The sequence below is a fragment of the Xiphophorus hellerii genome, chromosome 20 (genome assembly GCF_003331165.1).
Source record: "Xiphophorus hellerii strain 12219 chromosome 20, Xiphophorus_hellerii-4.1, whole genome shotgun sequence".
In the NCBI taxonomy this organism is placed as follows: Eukaryota; Metazoa; Chordata; class Actinopteri; order Cyprinodontiformes; family Poeciliidae; genus Xiphophorus; species Xiphophorus hellerii.
This window is the reverse complement of record NC_045691.1, coordinates 3,950,866-3,968,679: the sequence shown is the minus strand read 5'-3', so window position 1 is coordinate 3,968,679 and position 17,814 is coordinate 3,950,866. Positions and strand designations below refer to the sequence as shown.

At 46.7% G+C, this 17,814-nt stretch overlaps 3 protein-coding genes across 4 annotated transcripts; 1 reads left to right on the top strand and 2 right to left on the bottom strand.

Annotated features, from left to right (window-relative positions):
• The first annotated feature begins 184 nt into the window (after positions 1-184).
• Positions 185-9,447, top strand: LOC116709842 (pyruvate dehydrogenase [acetyl-transferring]-phosphatase 1, mitochondrial-like). The gene is made up of 7 exons (XM_032548515.1): positions 185-321; positions 1,573-1,788; positions 1,854-2,267; positions 2,696-2,796; positions 3,411-3,979; positions 4,196-4,415; positions 9,364-9,447. Exons 2-7 carry the CDS (start codon positions 1,597-1,599, stop codon positions 9,395-9,397), a joined length of 1,530 nt encoding a protein of 509 aa, XP_032404406.1. The 5' UTR covers positions 185-321; positions 1,573-1,596; the 3' UTR covers positions 9,398-9,447.
• On the bottom strand, positions 5,619-13,363 carry LOC116709843 (RNA-binding protein 39-like). Of its 2 annotated transcripts, XM_032548516.1 has the most exons (15): positions 13,229-13,361; positions 12,343-12,434; positions 12,181-12,230; positions 11,267-11,443; positions 11,058-11,111; positions 10,064-10,181; positions 9,378-9,530; positions 9,130-9,273; positions 8,277-8,342; positions 7,963-8,167; positions 7,802-7,888; positions 7,614-7,725; positions 6,445-6,550; positions 6,213-6,291; positions 5,619-6,133 (listed from the first exon to the last, which is right to left on the bottom strand). In XM_032548516.1, the coding sequence occupies exons 2-15, from the start codon at positions 12,394-12,396 to the stop codon at positions 6,030-6,032; spliced, it is 1,509 nt and encodes a 502-aa protein (XP_032404407.1). In that variant the 5' UTR covers positions 12,397-12,434; positions 13,229-13,361; the 3' UTR covers positions 5,619-6,029. The 2 variants fall into 2 exon arrangements, with proteins under 2 accessions (XP_032404407.1, XP_032404408.1); XM_032548517.1 differs by lacking the exons at positions 5,619-6,133; positions 6,213-6,291 and having other exon boundaries at positions 6,445-6,569; positions 13,229-13,363.
• Positions 13,364-13,589: 226 nt separating this feature from the next.
• LOC116709840 (tRNA-splicing endonuclease subunit Sen2-like) lies at positions 13,590-17,629 on the bottom strand. Its single transcript, XM_032548513.1, has 12 exons — positions 17,343-17,629; positions 17,097-17,163; positions 16,986-17,025; positions 16,664-16,873; positions 16,474-16,591; positions 16,317-16,391; positions 15,968-16,018; positions 15,743-15,887; positions 15,577-15,613; positions 15,256-15,367; positions 15,090-15,179; positions 13,590-14,083 (listed from the first exon to the last, which is right to left on the bottom strand). The coding sequence occupies exons 1-12, from the start codon at positions 17,511-17,513 to the stop codon at positions 14,024-14,026; spliced, it is 1,176 nt and encodes a 391-aa protein (XP_032404404.1). The 5' UTR covers positions 17,514-17,629; the 3' UTR covers positions 13,590-14,023.
• Between the last annotated feature and the right edge of the window lie 185 nt (positions 17,630-17,814).

Genomic DNA, 17,814 nt, shown 5'->3' with positions numbered 1-17,814 from the left:
CTTTCAAGTAAACGCTCAGATTAAATCAGTTCTGCTCTCAGGTTAAATATCTTCTCTTTCAGCATGAATCTACACGATGAAGACCTGGAACAGACTCGAGGAGGCAGCAGTTCCTGCAGACCTGCAGGTGGTTTATGGATGACTGATTAGTGAAATAAACAATGCCATAGGTTACCTGCAGGAAACAGGAAGTGACCTGCTGCAACAGTTCTGATGAAGGACAGAAGCATAAAAACGGTCATTGTTTTCACTGAAGCATGAAAACGATGGTTTTATTCTGAAGAAGTGGCTGATCTCCAGAGACTGACTGAACTGTTCCAGGTGAGTGAAGAACTGCAGATCCAGTTCGGCTGCCTGAGATGTTCAGATTATTATTTTGGCTTCCAGAACAGAAGAAGTTGAGCTGTAACTGTCTTTTACTTTGGAGATAAAGTGCAGATTAGGGATGATTTTGTTGGGATATGAGTCAGGTTTCTTCACCATCCAAGGGATAAATGAGCAGGAACAGTTCCACAGGTAAGTGAGGAATAAATTAACGCAGCTGCAGGAAAGAACAACCAGAAGGTAGGATTTGACTAGGACTGACTATGCTCCTCCCATCCAGGGTGAACACCAGAGGACCTGTTTTGTCCTCTTTAATCCGACTCCAGTCCATTTGTCTAGAAAGTCTAGTTCGGTTGTGGAAGTGTGAACAATAATTAACCTCTGACCTCTGGTCCTCCAAATCTCGGTCTGGGTTTGGTTGAAGTGAACTCTGGTTCACTTCTTGGCATACGTGAACGCCAAGCGGACCGAGACCGCTCCAAAAGCAGGAAGTGGACTACAGCATAAGGCATTCTGGGTAAATACAATCAAAGCTAACGTGCTAGCCCAGCGCTAGCAGCAGAAATGTTTTTAGCCAAGGACTAAAGAGAAATCCTCTAACCACTAAAATCTGACGCCTCCATTTTGTTTCCATGTGGTGAAGAAGGAAGTTGCGCTCAATGTCTTCTTCGTTGGTTTTCATGTCGTTTCCTTCAGTGGTTCTTGGTGCAGAGCCTCCACAGGCCAGGAGGGGAACAGGTTGCTCACACAGTTCAGTATGAAAACAAACCACACCTCCTGAAAATGCAACAAATGTTGCAATTTTGGTCTCCAATCAGAGTCTACTTGTTTGATTGGAGCCGGTACACTCCAATCTACCGGCTCTTAGAGGTGCTAAAAGTTATAAGCTTTGTCTTAGAAGGTTTCAGAACCATCTTCAGCTGAAGAATGTTGTTCTAAAAGACATTCAAAGCAACTTGGAAGTGTTTTATGCCCAATTTAAGAGCAAAATGATGCAAAGAAATACATGACTGTCATCAGCATAGAAGTGAACATTTGTTTCAGCCACACTGGTGTATTCTGGTTTTAATTTTCAAGCCGTTGTGATTTTATTTGATCAACAATTGCAATGGACTGCTGTAGATTGCAGTACCTTCAATTATTTACAATAAAACAGAGGAAATTAACTCAGTTAGCATTAATATTCACCTAGTCCCTCCAAAACATCCTGCTGTGGTCCATCAGCTGATCTTCCTTCTACTTCTCCAGGTTCTTCTGGTTCTGGAAGTGATTATGCTTCGAAGAAGCGGAGCCCAAACTAGAAGATGCTGGTTGGAGATCCAGCAATCTTGCTATCTGTCCTCCGCTCCAGCACCACCTGAACTCCGTAGATTGCATTACCCAGCAAGCAGCAGAAGCAGACAGGGCCAGGCGGGCCAGGAGTCGGGTCAGCTGAGCCCGGCACAGATCAACAGAATCTTGAAGGTGAGACAGGTCCAACATTCAGAGGTTCTGCTGCTGGTTCCTTCACATTGCTCCTTTCTTACCAGGCCAACGAACACAGCCACACCCTGCCCAGAGGCCCCGCCTCCCATGGAGTGCTGGGTTTCCATAGCAACACACTTCCCTCTAACCACCCCAGTGAGGATCGACGGAGCAGCGCCACCTGCCTGCTGGGTCGGGGCGGGGTTCTGTTCGGTGTGTTTGACGGCCATGCAGGTCCGTCATGTGCTCAGGCCATCAGCCAGAGGCTCTTCTACTACTTCACTGTGGCCATGCTGCCACTGAGAACGCTGCAGGAACTGGACCGGGCCGTGGAGGAGGACCGGGCGGTACCACCGCTGTTGGAGTGGCACAAACACCCCCAGGATCACAGCAGCCTCGATGGCGGCGCCATCTCCTTCCACAGCCTCAGGAACTACTGGCAGGAGAGGCTGGATGAGGATGACGAAGAGGACAACGAGGTAACCAGCTGTTGTCAGATCGTTTACAAGAAGGTGATTCAGGACAGGGAGACTGTCACAGCTTTGACCATAAACCTACACCTACTGCTGGGAAGGTACAGTTACCTGATGTACTAACCCAGAGTCTATAGTGAATTTACCTAAGATGGTTGGAGGTCCTGAGATATACACTAGATGGCGCTACCAGCTCTGAGTCAAGTTGAAGTTGTTTCATGCTCTGTCTTTAAGACCATAGAAGAAACTGGTCAATGGGGGTTAGGGTTCTGGCCAAGGCTGGGACAGTCCAGAACAGGTAATCTTACCCCTAACCTGGAGACAGCAAGACTCTTCATTACCTAATGACTGCACCAGATCTTAGTCAGGCTCTGCCTCTTCTGCCAGGTTTCATATATGATATTATTTCCTGTTTCTGCTCTGACTGGCTGCAGGATGATGGCAGAGTGACATCAGCACTGATGGATGCGTTCAGACGTCTAGACTATGATGTGTCTGTGGAGGCTCAGGTTCACCTGTCCCTGTCCTCTCCCAGGTCTGTATGTCATCAGAGACTCTGTGAGGTCATACATCTATGAATGTCTTTAAGAGCTCAATAAAAGTTTTGCTGCTGCTCATTGGATGAGTCCAGAGTGATGGCCCAATCCTCAGACAGCACTGAAAGCTTTGTCCTTGAGCAAGGCACTATCTGGTTCCTGGCTCTCCTCTTTAACGTAGTTCCTCTCTAGGTACAGATTTGGGTTTAGAACTTCTTGCCTGCTGCTCAGGTCTTCCCAGGGTTCAGACGGCCAACACTTGGGTTCTTCTTTGGGGCAATTGTGGCAATGGAAGTTGAAGTTTCCCCTACAATTCATGGGTCACTGGTTTGAGCCACAGCCCCATCCATGTCCATCATTTTATCCTTGGGGAAGACATTTCACCCACCTTACCTACTGGTGGTGATCAGAAGGGCCAATACAACAATATAGCAGGCTTGCTTCTGAGACTGCCACAGGGCAGCTGTGGCTACAATCCAGTAACTTGCCATCATCAACATGTGATCGGCAATGACTGATTTCAATGTCTGATGTTATTTCATGTCTTTGGATTAGAAAACAAGCCCATCTCCATTTTTTCTGTCACAATAACTTTTCTTCTTTACGTCCACAGACGGGTGTCCATCCCTGGGGAAGGCTTTTCTCTGTCCTCTCCCCTCCGGGTGGCGCTGTCAGGCTCTACTGCTTGTGTTGTTCACGTCTCCAACGGCGTCCTGCATGTGGCCAACCTGGGGGACAGTCGGGCAGTCCTTGGAGTCCAAGAAGGGGACGGGCGCTGGTCGGCGCTGAGCCTCACCAACGACCACAATGCTCAGAACCCTGAAGAGCTACAAAGGATTCTGGGGGAGCACCCGGCTTCGGAGAGGAAGACGGTGGTCCGTCATGACAGGCTGCTGGGTCTGCTGCTACCCTTCAGGGCTTTCGGAGACGTTCGCTTCAAATGGAGCCCGGAGATGCTCAGTCGACTTTACGACACACGTCCAGATGTCCTGTCTGCCGTCAGCGAGTCGGTGCGGACTCTGCCGCCTCATTACCTGACCCCGCCCTACCTGAGCGCCCAACCTGAGGTCACGCGACACCTCATGAAGCCTGCAGACAAGTTTCTGGTCCTGGCAACGGATGGACTGTGGGAGCTCATGCACCGGCAGACGGTGGTCCAGCTGGTTGGAGACCATGTGGCAGGTCAGGAGACATCTGGACCGCTTTGCTTTAATGTTCAGGGCGATCCGATGGGAGTTTTATTCTGTTGAGCAGGACGTTCCCTCACCAGGGATCTCCATGATAGATCTATCAGTAACAAGTTGTAGATGATGCTGAAGCTGCTCTTCATACCTTTAGCCACCTGAAAGAAATGTGTTAAAAAGCTTTGAGTTAAGTTCTGGTTCTGGTCTTGTTCAGGTCTTCAGCAGCAGAGGCCCATCGTCCCCAGCGCTGACACCACCCTGGGCAGCCTGCAGCGCCTCCTGCTGGAGCGGAGGGGTCGAGTCCAGTCGGTCCTGGAGGACCAGAACGTGGCCACCCACCTGCTGCGCCACACCCTGGGTGATGACGGGTACGGATCCGTGGACCAGAACCGCTTGGCCCGGATGCTGAGTCTGCCAGCAGATCTGGCCCGCAGGTACCGTGATGACATCACAATCACAGTGATCCACCTGAATGACCTCTGAGGTCAGATAAAGGTTCCTGTTGTTCAAAGAAACAAACTTACTTAATTTTGATGAACTGGACCAGCAGGGTTCTGATGGACACATCTGCAGTCAGCAGCAGTATCAGAACCAGTGACAGATCATGGTTCTATTAATGGACTCATTCTGCTTCATGTAGCTCTAATGGTTTCAAATCAAAGGAGTGAACCAGAACTATCTGCAGGGAAGTCCAAAGTCAGTCCCCCAGGTCCGGTTTCTTCCATGTTTTAGTTTTTCAACTACCTTCTTAGCAGGTCAAAGTTCTGCAGAGGTTCTTCTAACGAGCCATTAGAAGATCCAGGTGTTAAACCAGGGAGAGAACTAAAGGTGCATTCACACCAGCCCTTATCAGTCTGCTTTTATCAAACTCCAGTCCACTAGTTTAGAAAGTCCAGTTCAGTTGGTGAGGTGTGAATGCTAAGATAACTCTGGACCGACTAGAAACCTCGGTCTGGGTTTGGTTGAAGTGAACTCTGGTACGGTTTGAATGCATATGTGAACACCAGAGACTACTCCAACTGCAAGATGTGGACTACAGCACAGAGAATTCTGGGTAAATACAACCAAGCTAAACATGCTAGTCTAGCACTAGCAGGAGAAATGGCTTGTGGTCTTTAGTTGAAGACTAAAGAGAAATTCTCCAACCACTAAAATCTAACGCCTCCGTTTTAGTTTCCATTTGGTGAAGAAGGAAGTTGCGCTGTGTCTTTTTCAATGTTGAAGTTTTGTTTCCAATCTAATCGAGTTTACCAGGCTATCAAGTGCGTAAACAGCCTGAAACTGAAGCTCTGCTTCCCTCTAGTGGTCAGAACATGTGCTGACCACTCATGTTCTGACAATGATGTCAGGTTCAACATCAGATCATCACCTGGACAGGCAGGTATGAACCAGTCCTGACTGGGAGGACTGGGCCACCCAGTCTGCTGCAGAACCTGAAGTCAGAGAAGAAGACTTCAACCTGCTGGAGAACAAACCTTTACGGCTCCCCCTGCTGGTTGCGTCTTTGAGTCAAACTGTTAAAATAAAACTTTCTGTGAACTAAAATTAATTTGAGTTTAAATAAACTCCAGTTGTTTTAGTGGGAGGTCCTTCCTTGGATTCCAGCCAATCAGGAGCCAGAAAGACAGACTGCAACATTTCAGAGAGACATGAAAATAATTTTTAATCAATAATTTTACAAAATCAAATTTGCTTTAGAAAAACACTTAAATACTAAACCGTTCAACCCAACCAGTCAACTGACAGCTTGTCGTTGTCTCGCCCCCCACACGGCTCACAGAGCCAATAGTTGGAGGTCGGGGGCGGGGCCACAGAGAGATCTCACCAATGAAACTAAGGAATTAGGAAGTTGATGGTGTTGCATCACATGATCATGTGACCAGTGTTTGGAAGCAACCAATGGGAGGAGAGCTGGTTGTTTATGTCCGGATGAAAACAGAGAGCGCCCTCTGCTGGCAGTTAGACATGGAGTCAAACTGGTCCAATGGGATTTCAGGGTTTAAAAAGAAGACGGGATCTATCGTCCAATCAGAAGTCGGTGTTGTTGATCACCGCCTGGCTGGTGGAACCAGCAGCTGCGTGGCAGTGGCAGACTCTGGGAACAGGTTGTGGTAGGTAGGCAGGGGGACGTACGCCGCTGTGATCATTTTACCTGGAAACACAGGTGAGATCACGTCAGGCAGAGCCGATCTCTGATTGGTCCGCAGCGGTCATGTGACAGCAGGTCTTACCTCCAAAGTACCTGCCGTGCAGAGCGTTAACGGCGGCCATGGCAGACGGGATGGACGGGCACTTCACATAAACGTTCCCCTGAAAGACAGAGGTCAGAGATCCTCCACATGACAGGATGTCTCACTACATGCCGTTTCATTGTTATTAAAAACAAGTGATCAAAACTAGCTGATAGAACTTCCAGCTTCTCTTATTTCAAACTATTAGAGAAGTCAAAGGTCGGAGGCGTACCTCGGCTGAGTTCTTGTCGACGTAGATGTGGACGACTCCTCCGTGTTTGTTGCACTCCTCGATGACGTCGTGCTGGATGTCCAGCTCCCAGCCCGGCACATTCTCACTGAAACACAACACACACTCTGTCACACACAGACACACACACACACTCAGCTGGAGCACAGGGTTCATCACTTCCTGTCCACTCACTTCATCACTTCCTGTCAGCTCTGAGCTGGGACCAGTAAAGATGGAGATCTGGGGTCTTGGGTATAAACGTTTTGCGTATAACTTTATGCAGATCGGGATACATGAAGGAAAGTGTCTGAGAATCTTGGAGAATTCGGCGATGAAGTTTTTTATTTTCTACTTTTAGTCAGTGTCTAAACTGCTAAGCTAAAAGAGCCATGAAAAAGGTCTGGGCTCTTTTGAGGCCCAGACCTCCAGGAAGCAGAACAATGAGAAGATTCCTTCCTCAAAGAATAGAAAGAAACCATCTGAGGATGAGTCAACCTGACCAGAAGAAAAACCTACCTTCAGTTAGCTTAGCGTTAGCAGAGTCATATTCTGAGCCAAAGGTTTGGATCCGTTACATTTTCCTGTTTATAATTAATCTTGATTGTTCTGTAATTTAAATACATTGGAGTAGTTTTTCATTCTAATTAAAATTTCAAGCAGCTCTAAAAAAAATTTCACTTTTAATGAAACTTAATCTGTCAAACTTCAGACATGTAAGACCTTCTCAGTAAAGGCTGGTATTCAGTCCGATTCATCTGCGTTATGTAATATTAACGCGTTAAAATGGTAGATAAATCCTATGACAGCTTGAATATTAACAACTGTCTTGTATTTGTCTTACTTCGTCAAAGTTTATAAAAAATTGTGCATTTCAATGGAAATACTGTTTTTGCATCACGAGTCTCTTGATCCTAACCGGCTGTTACTGCAGGTAAAAAAACAAGAAGAAAACAGGAAGTGGTAGGAGGATGACGCCGTGTTTTCTATTGATTTATTGGGTGAACAAACTTATTCACATGTGATCTTAATTTAATTTCGTATTTAATGGAAACACCACAATGCAGAGTTGTGTTTTTCGACGTTAGCGGAATATGAAAAGTTTTGCGTTCATTTGCACCGCAGCTAACATCAGCAGCGATCTCCAGTCTGATCACCAGGTGTGTGCTCACCTGTTGGGGTTGAACATGTTGGACAGCTGGAAACAGTGAGTGGCGAGTGGCTGAGACGGCAGGTTAAGCGCCGGAGTGCTCATGTTCATGGTCAGAGGTGGATTCATGGCAGCTGGAACACAGACAGGTGAGAAACTGAAAGGAGATGGAGGAACAGCTGCAGATGAGCTGACTGGTGATGCGTTTACCTGACACGGCCGCCAGCGCGCCGATGGCGATGGCGCCACTCATCTGCAGTGCCTGCTGAGCGGCAGGAGGGATCTGCAGGCCCGTACCTGTCCACACACACAATTAAGCCTTGAAGGTGGGGGCGGAGTCACACCAGGTGTGAGAGGGGACGTGGCCTCACCTTCAGCCAGCCGGGCCATCAGCTGCAGCCGCCCCGTGGTTCCCAGGTCCACGCCAGACCGGTCCAGCTCATCGTTGTCCAGGAAGGAGGAAGCGGCGGCGGCGTCGGTACGCTCGGTCACGTGACCCACCTTCATGGGCCGGCCCGCCAGCTCGAAGCCGTTCAGCTGCTCCAGTGCCTTCTTGGCGCACTCCGCGTCTGCAAACTAACAACGCAGAACCGCTGCACCACAGGTGGCTAATGCTAACGGGCTAATGCTAACGGGCTAAAGATGTCACCACGTTCTGCTCTACTGATGATGAGGAGGAACTTACCGTGATGAAGCCGAAGCCTTTAGATCGGCCCGTCTCGCTGTCCATCATCAGCTGGATGTTTTCAATCTGAGCGACACAAACAGGCTGTTCACACCACAGCTGATCAATCAGATTAATCAGGAACTGAAATAATCAACTAACTTAGTAATTGATTAATCATTAGCTGGAGTATACAAACCCTAAAAAGGGTTTAAGAAAGCAAAACTGGACACAAATATAAACAGTTTTCATTTAAGATAAAATAACCTTCTTCCTTGTAAATTTGTTCTACCCAAAACTAATGGAGTTTCAGTTTAATAAAAAAATAAATAAAACAAAACTAAGTTTTCAGTAAGAAATGAGCTTATTTTAAGTCAATAACTTCTTAATATTGATGAAACGTTATCTGCCAACGTAACTAGAACTTTGTATCTATATTAAGGAATTATTGGCTAATATATTTTATTGATAAATTATTTGTTAGTTTTGCGTCATTTCAAGTTTTCTTTTCTTTCTTTTTTTTTAAAGTGTTTGTTGGCTCTAGTGGCTTTTATTTAAAAGTAGTTCAACAGGAAAGAGGGCAATGAGAGAGGGGAAAGACATGCGGCAAAAGTCACCAGGCCAGGAATTGAACCTGCGACCGCCGCCACAAGGACTAAGGCCTCAATACGTGGGTCATGCTTTGCCCCTGCGCCACCACAGCGCCCCCATTTCAAGTTTTCTAAGATATGTGCATCAGAAACGACCAAAATTCCTTGGTAAGATTTTGTGTTTTAGCAGTGTTGATTACAATAATCGTTAGCTGCAGTCGGAGTTCACACCTAGATGGAGGCGTTCATGTGTGTGTGTGTGTGTGTGTGTGTGTGTGTCCCACCCGTCCAAATGGCTCAAAGATTCCTCTCAGCATCTCCTCTGTGATGTTGAAGTGCAGCGAGCCGACGTAGAGCCGCATCGGGCCAAACGTTCCCTTCTGAAGGCTATTGGCTGCAGCAGCGGCAGCAGCTCGGTTCTTCTCTGCCTGCACACACACACACACACACACACACACACACACACCCCATCGGTTCAGTCTGCCCCAGCACACTGAGCTGCGTCGCCATGTATCCAGGTGTGTGTGGGTACCTGTGAGGCCTGGACGATGATGGGAACCCCCAGCAGCCTCTGACCCGTCAGGCCGATGGCCAGAGGAACCGAGCTGGCCTCCACAAACTCAATGTAGGCGATGCCCTTTGACCTCCGTGAGTTCCTGTCAGAGATCATCCTCACATCCCGAACCTGACGGATGGGAGGTAGGCAGGCGTTACCATGGTAACTATCGAGCCATTAGTTATTTGTTTTAAATATGTGAAACACAGCCAACCCGCTGGCGGGACGTTTCCTGTTTCATCCACTTTTCACACAGTTTTTTTTTATTTTTCAGCAGTTATGAGGCGCAGTGGAGAAACCGGAAACTGCTGCTGCGCGGGTTACCCAGCGGGTAGTTGCTAGGTAACCAGAAGTTACCCAGCGGGTTGTTGCTAGGTAACCAAAGTTACCCAGCGGGTTGTTGCTAGGTAACCACAAAGTGAGCAAGTCAATTGGTTCTGCTAATCTAGCTTAGCTTAGCATATCGGCTGAGCAGCTAACGTCTTTCCTCTGCCTACATTTCCCAGAATGCTGTGCAGTTCTGGATCAGAACTATTGTGATTCTATGCAGTTATTGATTTATGGTCCTGCTCTGATAGAAACCCTGTGAGGCTCGGTGCGCCGCTGAACCCGTCTGGCGCCAGCAGAACCTTGTGATATGTTTCCTGGTCAGGTGACCCCACCTTCCCCACAGCAGAGAAGAACTCCTCCAGGTCGCGGGGTCGTATCCGGGCCGCCAGCTGCATGCAGAACACGGTGCGGGCGTCCCGCTCCTCCGGAGTCAGGTTGTCCAGCGGCAGCCTGAGGACAACAGGACGGTCAGCAAACACATCCTGACCCATAATCAATCAATCACATGATAAACTAAAATTAGCTCAATTTATATTGTGAAGTTTAACATGTTTTATGAGTGATTTTGTTTACAGAGACTTTAATCATTTTTAATTTATGGTTTTAGTTGTTTGTCTTTTCTTATTTTTGTTTTTTTATTAGTTTTGTTTGTTGTTTTTCCATTTTGGACATTAAAAATATCTTCCAGTTGCAGATTTGTAAAGTGTTCTTTACAAAGTTAAAATTTATTGGTGTTTGAAAGAGATTTTTCATTCTTTAAATTGAAAAAATGCATAAAACTTATTCACTAAACAAATACAAAAATGGTCTGGTTATGATTATTTACTTTTTCAAGTTTGTATATTTTAGAATAATATGCAGGAAATTTTCTGCAGTGGATAAAAGTGAAGATATAAAAAGTTTGACTTTCCACTTTATTTGATCTACACTCTGTGTTCTTGTGTTTGTCCATTTCTGTACCAGTTTACTCAAGTTTTTTGTCAGCGTTGTGGTTTTTCCTTTTTAGACTTGAGTATAGAAATGTTAAATATAAAATCATATTATATATGGATCAATATTACCTTAAATGGTCAAAAACCAAAATTATCACGATAATTACTGGGGCAATTTGACATCCAGCTAAATTTGAGACTGTGACAGAACCTAAAATAATAATAATATAATGGTAATGCAAGTTCACCCTGTCAAAGAACAATTAGTGTTATTTTTAAGACATTTTAAATATCCAAAATTAATGAAAACAAAACAACAAAAGGAATTATCCATCTTTAATCGATTTATTCAGGTCTAAAGGTCCGAAGGACCAGGAGACGCCGACAGTCTCACCTGGCTGGGCTTTTCTCCTTCCTGATTGGACTCTTGCTCCTCGACCGTCTGCGGCTGAAACACAATAAGTCAGTCACCAGAACCGGACCGGGTTCTGAAACCTCCAGAACCACAGACCAGAGGCACATCCTGAAGGTTCTCCTTCAGCAACCTCTGATGAAACATACCATGAAATGACATCACTGAGAGAAACAGAAAAGAGGACTCACTGCTTGTGGTGGTCTTTGTAGCGGCCCCCCCGCTCCCGGCTGCGGCTGCGTCTGCGCTCCCGGCTGCGGCTCCTGCGTCGGTCGCGGCTGCGGCTGCCTTTGCGCTCGCGGCTGCGGCTCCTCTTCTTATCCCGACTGCGGCTGCGTTTCCTGTCTCTGCTGCGGCTGCGCTTCTTCCTGTTGAACCGGCAGCAGCCAATCAGGTCGAGGTAAATTCTGACATCACTCCTTTAGTGAACTGTACAGCTCTGCCTGCATTAAAGTTGCGGCTCAACAAACAGCAAAAGCTGCAACCGCAGGAACCACACAAACACCTAATCACAAAAAAACAAATGCAACAGAAAAATGCTGCAAATAAAAAACGCTGCAACCACAGGAGATGGAAACAGGCAGGAAAATACTGCAACTGAAGTAAAAACAGCCAGTATAAAATGTTGTAAACTCGCTCCACTCAACAGAAGTCCTCCACACCACTAGGGGGAGTGGATCACAAACCCCCCTGGGACCAAAGCCTCAGAAAAGACCAGAAAAACGATGGAGGAAGAAAGAAAACTTGTGTCACATTTCATGTCTTTTACAATATTATAGAACATATTTATGTATCTAATATTACCGACTCTACACTCCCCCTAGAGGTCTGGAAGACTTCCGCTTTGAACCATTTTATACTCACTGTTGCTTTATTTATTTGCGGTTTTTGTATTTTCTGTGGTTTTTTCTTAAATATATCTTATTTTCTGCTCAGGTTTTCATATCAGATGTTCACTCCTGTTACTGATGTGTGCCTTGTTATAAGTGTATTCTTGAATTTTCAATAAAAGAGAAGAAAAAAAAACCCAATGAAAAGCGCTGCAGTTGCTTCGGTATATGTAACATCTGTTATTTCTTTATCATTCCCGGTGAGCAGGTGTTACCTCTTGCTGCGCTCCTCCTGTCCTTCAGGGCTCTGGTTCTTCCCATCCTCCTGACAGATACACACAAATCGTTAATAGCACATGAACATTCTGCAGAACCAGAACCAGGCTCCACACCTGGGGAGCCCAGGCTAACAGCACAGGAGTTCAGGTGAGTCTCACCTTCCTGAATGGAGCCTCCAGCATCGCCTCGATGTCCAGGTCGTCCGCCATCATGCTGCTGTGCGCACACACACAGGTCAGTGACCGTGGATCTACAGGTGGGAGAGTACAGGTGATGCGTCTGCAGCTGAATCATCATCAACCTGGTCTGGATTTATAAACTCAACCAGAACCAGAACCAAACAAGTCCTGTTATGTTTACATGCTGCCACTGAGTTGAGGCTTGGTTCTGATCTATGGACGGATCCAAACTAACCGAATCAAGAGCGGAAGACGTCAGACATGATGATGATTTGAGAACCGAACCGAACTTCTGCATGTCAGGCAGGTAAGCACCGGTCTCTGCTGAACTCTGAGGATCCGAACTGGGTTTTCTGGGAAGTCTGGTTCTGATCAGAGTTCAGTGTTTTGTGATGGTGGATCCAACTACCGTGCTGGTTCCATTCAGAACCTTCTGTTTCATGGTTTTACATTTACTAACACACTCATGAACTGGATCAGCACCAGACTGGAAGAATCACCATAACCTTTGACTAGTCACTGGTTCCGGCTCTTCTAGAGCCAGTTATCAGGACTTTGGGTCTGGATTCTCATGGTTCGGATCGGGCACCCAAAGGGTCTCATTTTTTAAAGTACTTCGACCGGATCAGAACTCGGGACTTTGATCTGGCTCAGCTAACAGCTAGCCGCTAACAGCTAGCAGCTATCGGATAGCCGTTAACAGCCGCGGGCTGCGGTGCTGGTGGGTCCGGGCTGTGCGCATGCTCAACCGGATCGGAAGGGCTAAGCTAACAGCAGCTAGCAGCTAAGTAACAGCGAGGCAGCCCGCTCCAGGCGGATGGCCGGCCAGAGGAAGGCTCTCAGCGGCAGCAGGATGTAGATTTACCTGGGTACAGAGCAGCTCGGTGGGATGTGAGCGGCTAAACGTGTGTCCTCTGTCCGGATAACGGATCCTGTGTCCGGGGTTCGCGCCTCGCTACTGGCGCTGCTTTAAATGGCAACCACAGGAGTTATCGCGAGACTTCTATAATACGAGATGAAAACACAGCTTAATATTTCAATTCAGTTCTTGATATCAGCTATATATATCTCTAGGTAGGGATGAAACTGATCAATAACTCGGCATAAATTTAAACTGAAACAACAGGTTTAATTCTTCTCTGCGTGGTTCTGATTCGGTTCTGGAAGAACACTTCTGCACTAAGGTTTTACCTTAAGAGCAACAAACAGGACACAAAGACAAGTCGAACTGTTTTCATGTATTTATGGAGGTAAGATGTTGAACATCTGATTAATGAACTTCAGCCTTTAACACCCATCTGACAGAAAAACAGCCACAGCCATGGTAACAGGATAAACACACACGGGTTTCCTCCCAATGGATTCCCGAACAGGTTCTGTGGGAACAGACATCTGGACATGGACCTAAAGATCAGACAGGAGCACCTGCAGAGGTAGCTCAGCCAGATCAGGAGGCGGCTTGCGGTGACGTCATCACCAGGAGGCGGAGTCAAACACAAACATGACGATGAAGAACATCTTCCTCTTGCATGTTCTTCTTCTGTCTTCTGAAACGCGCCTGAATCCAACCAAAGACCGCGTTCACGCTGGTCTTCCTTCTGATTGGCCGCTGCTCGGCTCTTTATGAGTTCATCACTAAACTGCTTCAGCTGTCAGCCAATCAGATGTCGTCCTGCTCTGCTCGCTCTCTGGAGGAAACCCACCTGCTGACGATCACTTCCTGTAGAGACATTACCAGCTCCATTAGTTCCATCTGTCCGACATAAACCAGGGATCAGAACATCTCAGAACCACAGTCCTATGGTTCTGGTTCTGGTTCTGATTCTGATTCTCACCACCTAGCTGCCTGATAGCTCCTGGCGTTAACACAGGCAGTATAAATACATTGGCACATTGAAGAATATTACTCATCATTATATATTTCATCTGGAAAAAAAGGTTGAATTGTTAAAGTCAATTTAATAATTTTTATATTTAATTATATTATGTCCACAAGATGATATGGAATGAAAAAATCCCTTCATGTAATAATTTTAAAGAAAAACATATATTATCTCTATTGAAACATGTAATTTAAATAATCAGAAACTTGGAAAAACAAAAACTCTTCTAAAGAAATTTTACTTTATCCTGCAAGCAGAAGCCTTTGCTATTTTCTCTTATTTGCTACAGACCTTTTATATATGTACTTGGATGTATTTTTGCACATTTCTTATGAAAATAATATTGTTTGTATAAACTAAAAGATACATTATTTTATTTTTACCTATTTGTGTATAAATTTAATTAATGTTTTTTACTCTACTTGTAGATTGGAAGACCTTTGAATAACACTACTAATATCCGTTATTATTATTATTATTATATATATATATATATTTTTTTTTTTTTACCATTATTTCTGTTTATAATGTTTTGTTTAATGTAATGAGATATTAATTATTGTGTTGAAGATCTTTCTTTATAATGTCATTTGTTCAAAAATTTGAAAAAAACCCCCAAAACACAGGCAGTTACCATGGTAACTTGTGATGTGGAGACAGATAGATAGATAGATAGATAGATAGATAGATAGATAGATAGATAGATAGATAGATAGATAGATAGATAGATAGATAGATAGATAGATAGATAGATAGATAGATAGATAGATAGATCTTTATTGTCATTGTCACAAGGACAACGAAATTTAAAAGGTGCCATCAGTCAGTCCATTTGACCTTTACCTGAACCTTTAATCTGCTCAGGCACACAGGTGAATCCAGGTCATCCTCTGATAGATCAGTTGGGTAGATGATGTAACACAGCATCAGCTCCTGGGAACCAATCAGGACCCACCATCAAGAAAGATCAACAGCAGCACCAGGTACCAGCGACAGGTGGAGCAGTTACCTTGGAGACAGTGGATGTGATCCTGCTGAGAGCTGCCAGAGAGCGCCAGGAAAACGGGCGCAGCGCCGCCCCCCCCAACGATTCGCCGGTCCTCTCCACCACCACCGAATAGCTACGGCAAGAGGTCAGGGACAATCTGTGAGGCCCTTCTAGATCCCTCCTGCTGCAGCATTTCTAATCGTTTTCAGAAACTAGACACGGGATGATCCGTCAGGAGCTCCCAACCCAGAGCGGAACGAGGCGGCTCTGGGAGAGACAACATGTCTGACCTTCACCTGAACACAGAGCGAACACCTGGAGACCAGAACAGGTGAGCGTTACCTGGAGTGGTAGAAAGGTGGTCCCTTCCTGTAGAGCACTGAAACCAGAACCAGAGGAGAAAGCACAGTTGACTAGCAGAACTTGTCCTGGTTCTGATCCAGAGCCTCTAACAGCTCCAGCTTTTCCCTGCACTCTGACTAACAGGTCACAGTTCACTGGGCCTTACTGAGATCAACGCCGTATTTGGCCCCGCCTCCTCCCTTAGGGACCCATCCCCTGCTGCGGAAGTGATGGTACGCAGCGTAGGAGCTGACAAAGTCAGGACGCAGCAACCGAAACTTCCTCCACAGCTCCACGACTGACAGGGGCTCCTGACCAATCAGAGGACAGGACAGAGATGATGAGGTCACATCCTGACAAAACGCATCAGAGGTCCAAATGAGAGCCTCACCTGCTCCTGGTAGACAGACAGAACACCAAGGCTGTAGACCAGGAAGAAGGCCTGCAGGTCAGACAGGTGAGCAGATTAGGCGTGAAATTTGGCCATTTGGTGCAGTAATTGGTTGTTTTTCAGTATTTCCTAGGAATAAACTGATTGGATGAAAAAGCCTGGTCTGTGATTGGCTGCTGGTTTGAGCCTAGTGTAGGCTGAGTGAGAGTTGTCAATGTTGAGTGCTATTAAATGAGTGTTTGTAAGACTTAAATGCACACAAATCAAATTATCATTTTTGAATGATCATTTCTTCACATAGAAATACACGAGTAGATCAGTCGTTGTTGTGCTGACTCAGGTGCGTTACCTCCTCCAGGCTCAGCTGCAGGTACTCTGTAAGAGCCAGAGGACTCCGCCTCACCTCCCTGGCTCTGCCTCCATCCTGTAACCATGGAAACAACCTCAAATGAACTGCAACATCAGAGAAACACCAGCAGCAGCCACCGTCTCAGATGAGGACCCACCTGAGCCTCCAGGTCCACCAGGACGTAACCAGGACCTGGAACACGGAGACCAGAACCGGGATCAGAGTCGGAGTCAGAGTCCGGTTCTGAGTCCAGGTCCAGGTTCTGTGGGTCGGACCTGAACGTTGACAGGAAACAGGTTCAGTCTGGTTCTTCCTCAGAACCGGTCTCTCTGGGTGCTGAACTCTACCTGCAGTTTCTCTCCTCTGGCTCTGACTCCGCCCCTAGCCTCTTCATTTGGACACAGGCTCCGCCCCTTGGCTCTTCTTCTACTGCTCCATTTGCCTCTTCTTCCTCCTCCACAGTCTCAGTCAGAGCCAGCAGCGTCTGATTGGCCGCCTCTTCATCCAATCGCTGAGAAGAAAGCTCCGCCTCTGCCCACCTGAGCAGCTCTTCATACCTGTGAGGGTCAGACATGTGACACTATCACCACAGACAGGATGTGACGTCACTGTGTAAGCAAACAGGACGTGATGTCACTGTGTAAGCAGACAGGATGTGATGTCACGTACCTGGACTGAGAGATGACAGGTAGAAGCACACCTTTGTGTTCTGTGACAAAAACAGAGGTCAGCACGGATTGGATGACTGTAGATGATGTCATTGTGTTGGTAGAAACTCACGCTCCCATTGGTCGGAAATGCTGTGTTCCGGTCGGGCTCTGGACAGAACCCCTTTCCCAAAGTATCCCTGAAACGACAAACACATTTAGCCTGAGAGACGATACTAAGGGCAAAAACCATCTGAAGCTACACAGTAGGAACACCTGACCATGTCTGGACCTGGCTCTACTGCATCTGAACCTGGTTCTGGGCCCGCATCTGCTGGTTCATACTTGGTTCTACTGATCTGGTTCTGCTGGTTCTGACCTGGCTGTGGATGCTCTGGATGTGGTCCGGATGGCAGACCAGAACCTGCTGGTGGACCAGCTCCCCCCGGTAATGCTTCCTGTCCTGCCGGTTCCGGATCAGCGGCAGCGGAGCCTTGTAGTCCTCATAAACCCGGTTCCTCCTCCGAGGAGGCCGGAACTCCGCCTGCATTCCGCCGGTTCCAGACGGCCAGAGTTAGGTCCAATCTCAAGTTTAAACGCCGTGGTTCGTTCCTGGGAGCTGAGGCGGTGCTACGGAAACTGTGTCCGGCTGGAAACTCCATTCGGAACTTCTTCTTTGCGGTTTGATTTGCATCCAAATAATTGCTCTACCGCCATCTCCTGGATGATTCGCGTAACACACCTCGAAAGAATATTAATCGGTTGCTAATGAGACCAGAACTATTCCTCCACCTGCTTATGCTTCCAGGGTTTGGGGTGGTTCTGGTTTCGGTTCCGAGAACCGAGAACAG

Bases quoted from the DNA above. Each gene is read 5' to 3' on its own strand.
- LOC116709840 (XM_032548513.1), bottom strand. From the start codon at position 17,513: ATGCAGGCGGAGTTCCGGCCTCCTCGGAGGAGGAACCGGGTTTATGAG. The intron at 15,614-15,742 runs GTAAGGCCCAGT...TTCTGGTTTCAG, and splicing joins CAAATACGGCGTTGATCTCA to TGCTCTACAGGAAGGGACCA. The intron at 15,368-15,576 runs GTAACGCTCACC...CTCTTGCCGTAG, and splicing joins CCACCTTTCTACCACTCCAG to CTATTCGGTGGTGGTGGAGA.
- LOC116709842 (XM_032548515.1), top strand. From the start codon at position 1,597: ATGCTTCGAAGAAGCGGAGCCCAAACTAGAAGATGCTGGTTGGAGATC. The intron at 1,789-1,853 runs GTGAGACAGGTC...CTTTCTTACCAG, and splicing joins AGATCAACAGAATCTTGAAG to GCCAACGAACACAGCCACAC. The intron at 2,797-3,410 runs GTCTGTATGTCA...TTACGTCCACAG, and splicing joins CTGTCCCTGTCCTCTCCCAG to ACGGGTGTCCATCCCTGGGG.
- LOC116709843 (XM_032548516.1), bottom strand. From the start codon at position 12,396: ATGATGGCGGACGACCTGGACATCGAGGCGATGCTGGAGGCTCCATTC. The intron at 11,444-12,180 runs GTAACACCTGCT...CCGGTTCAACAG, and splicing joins CAGGAGGAGCGCAGCAAGAG to GAAGAAGCGCAGCCGCAGCA. The intron at 6,134-6,212 runs GTAAGACCTGCT...CTGTGTTTCCAG, and splicing joins GCACGGCAGGTACTTTGGAG to GTAAAATGATCACAGCGGCG.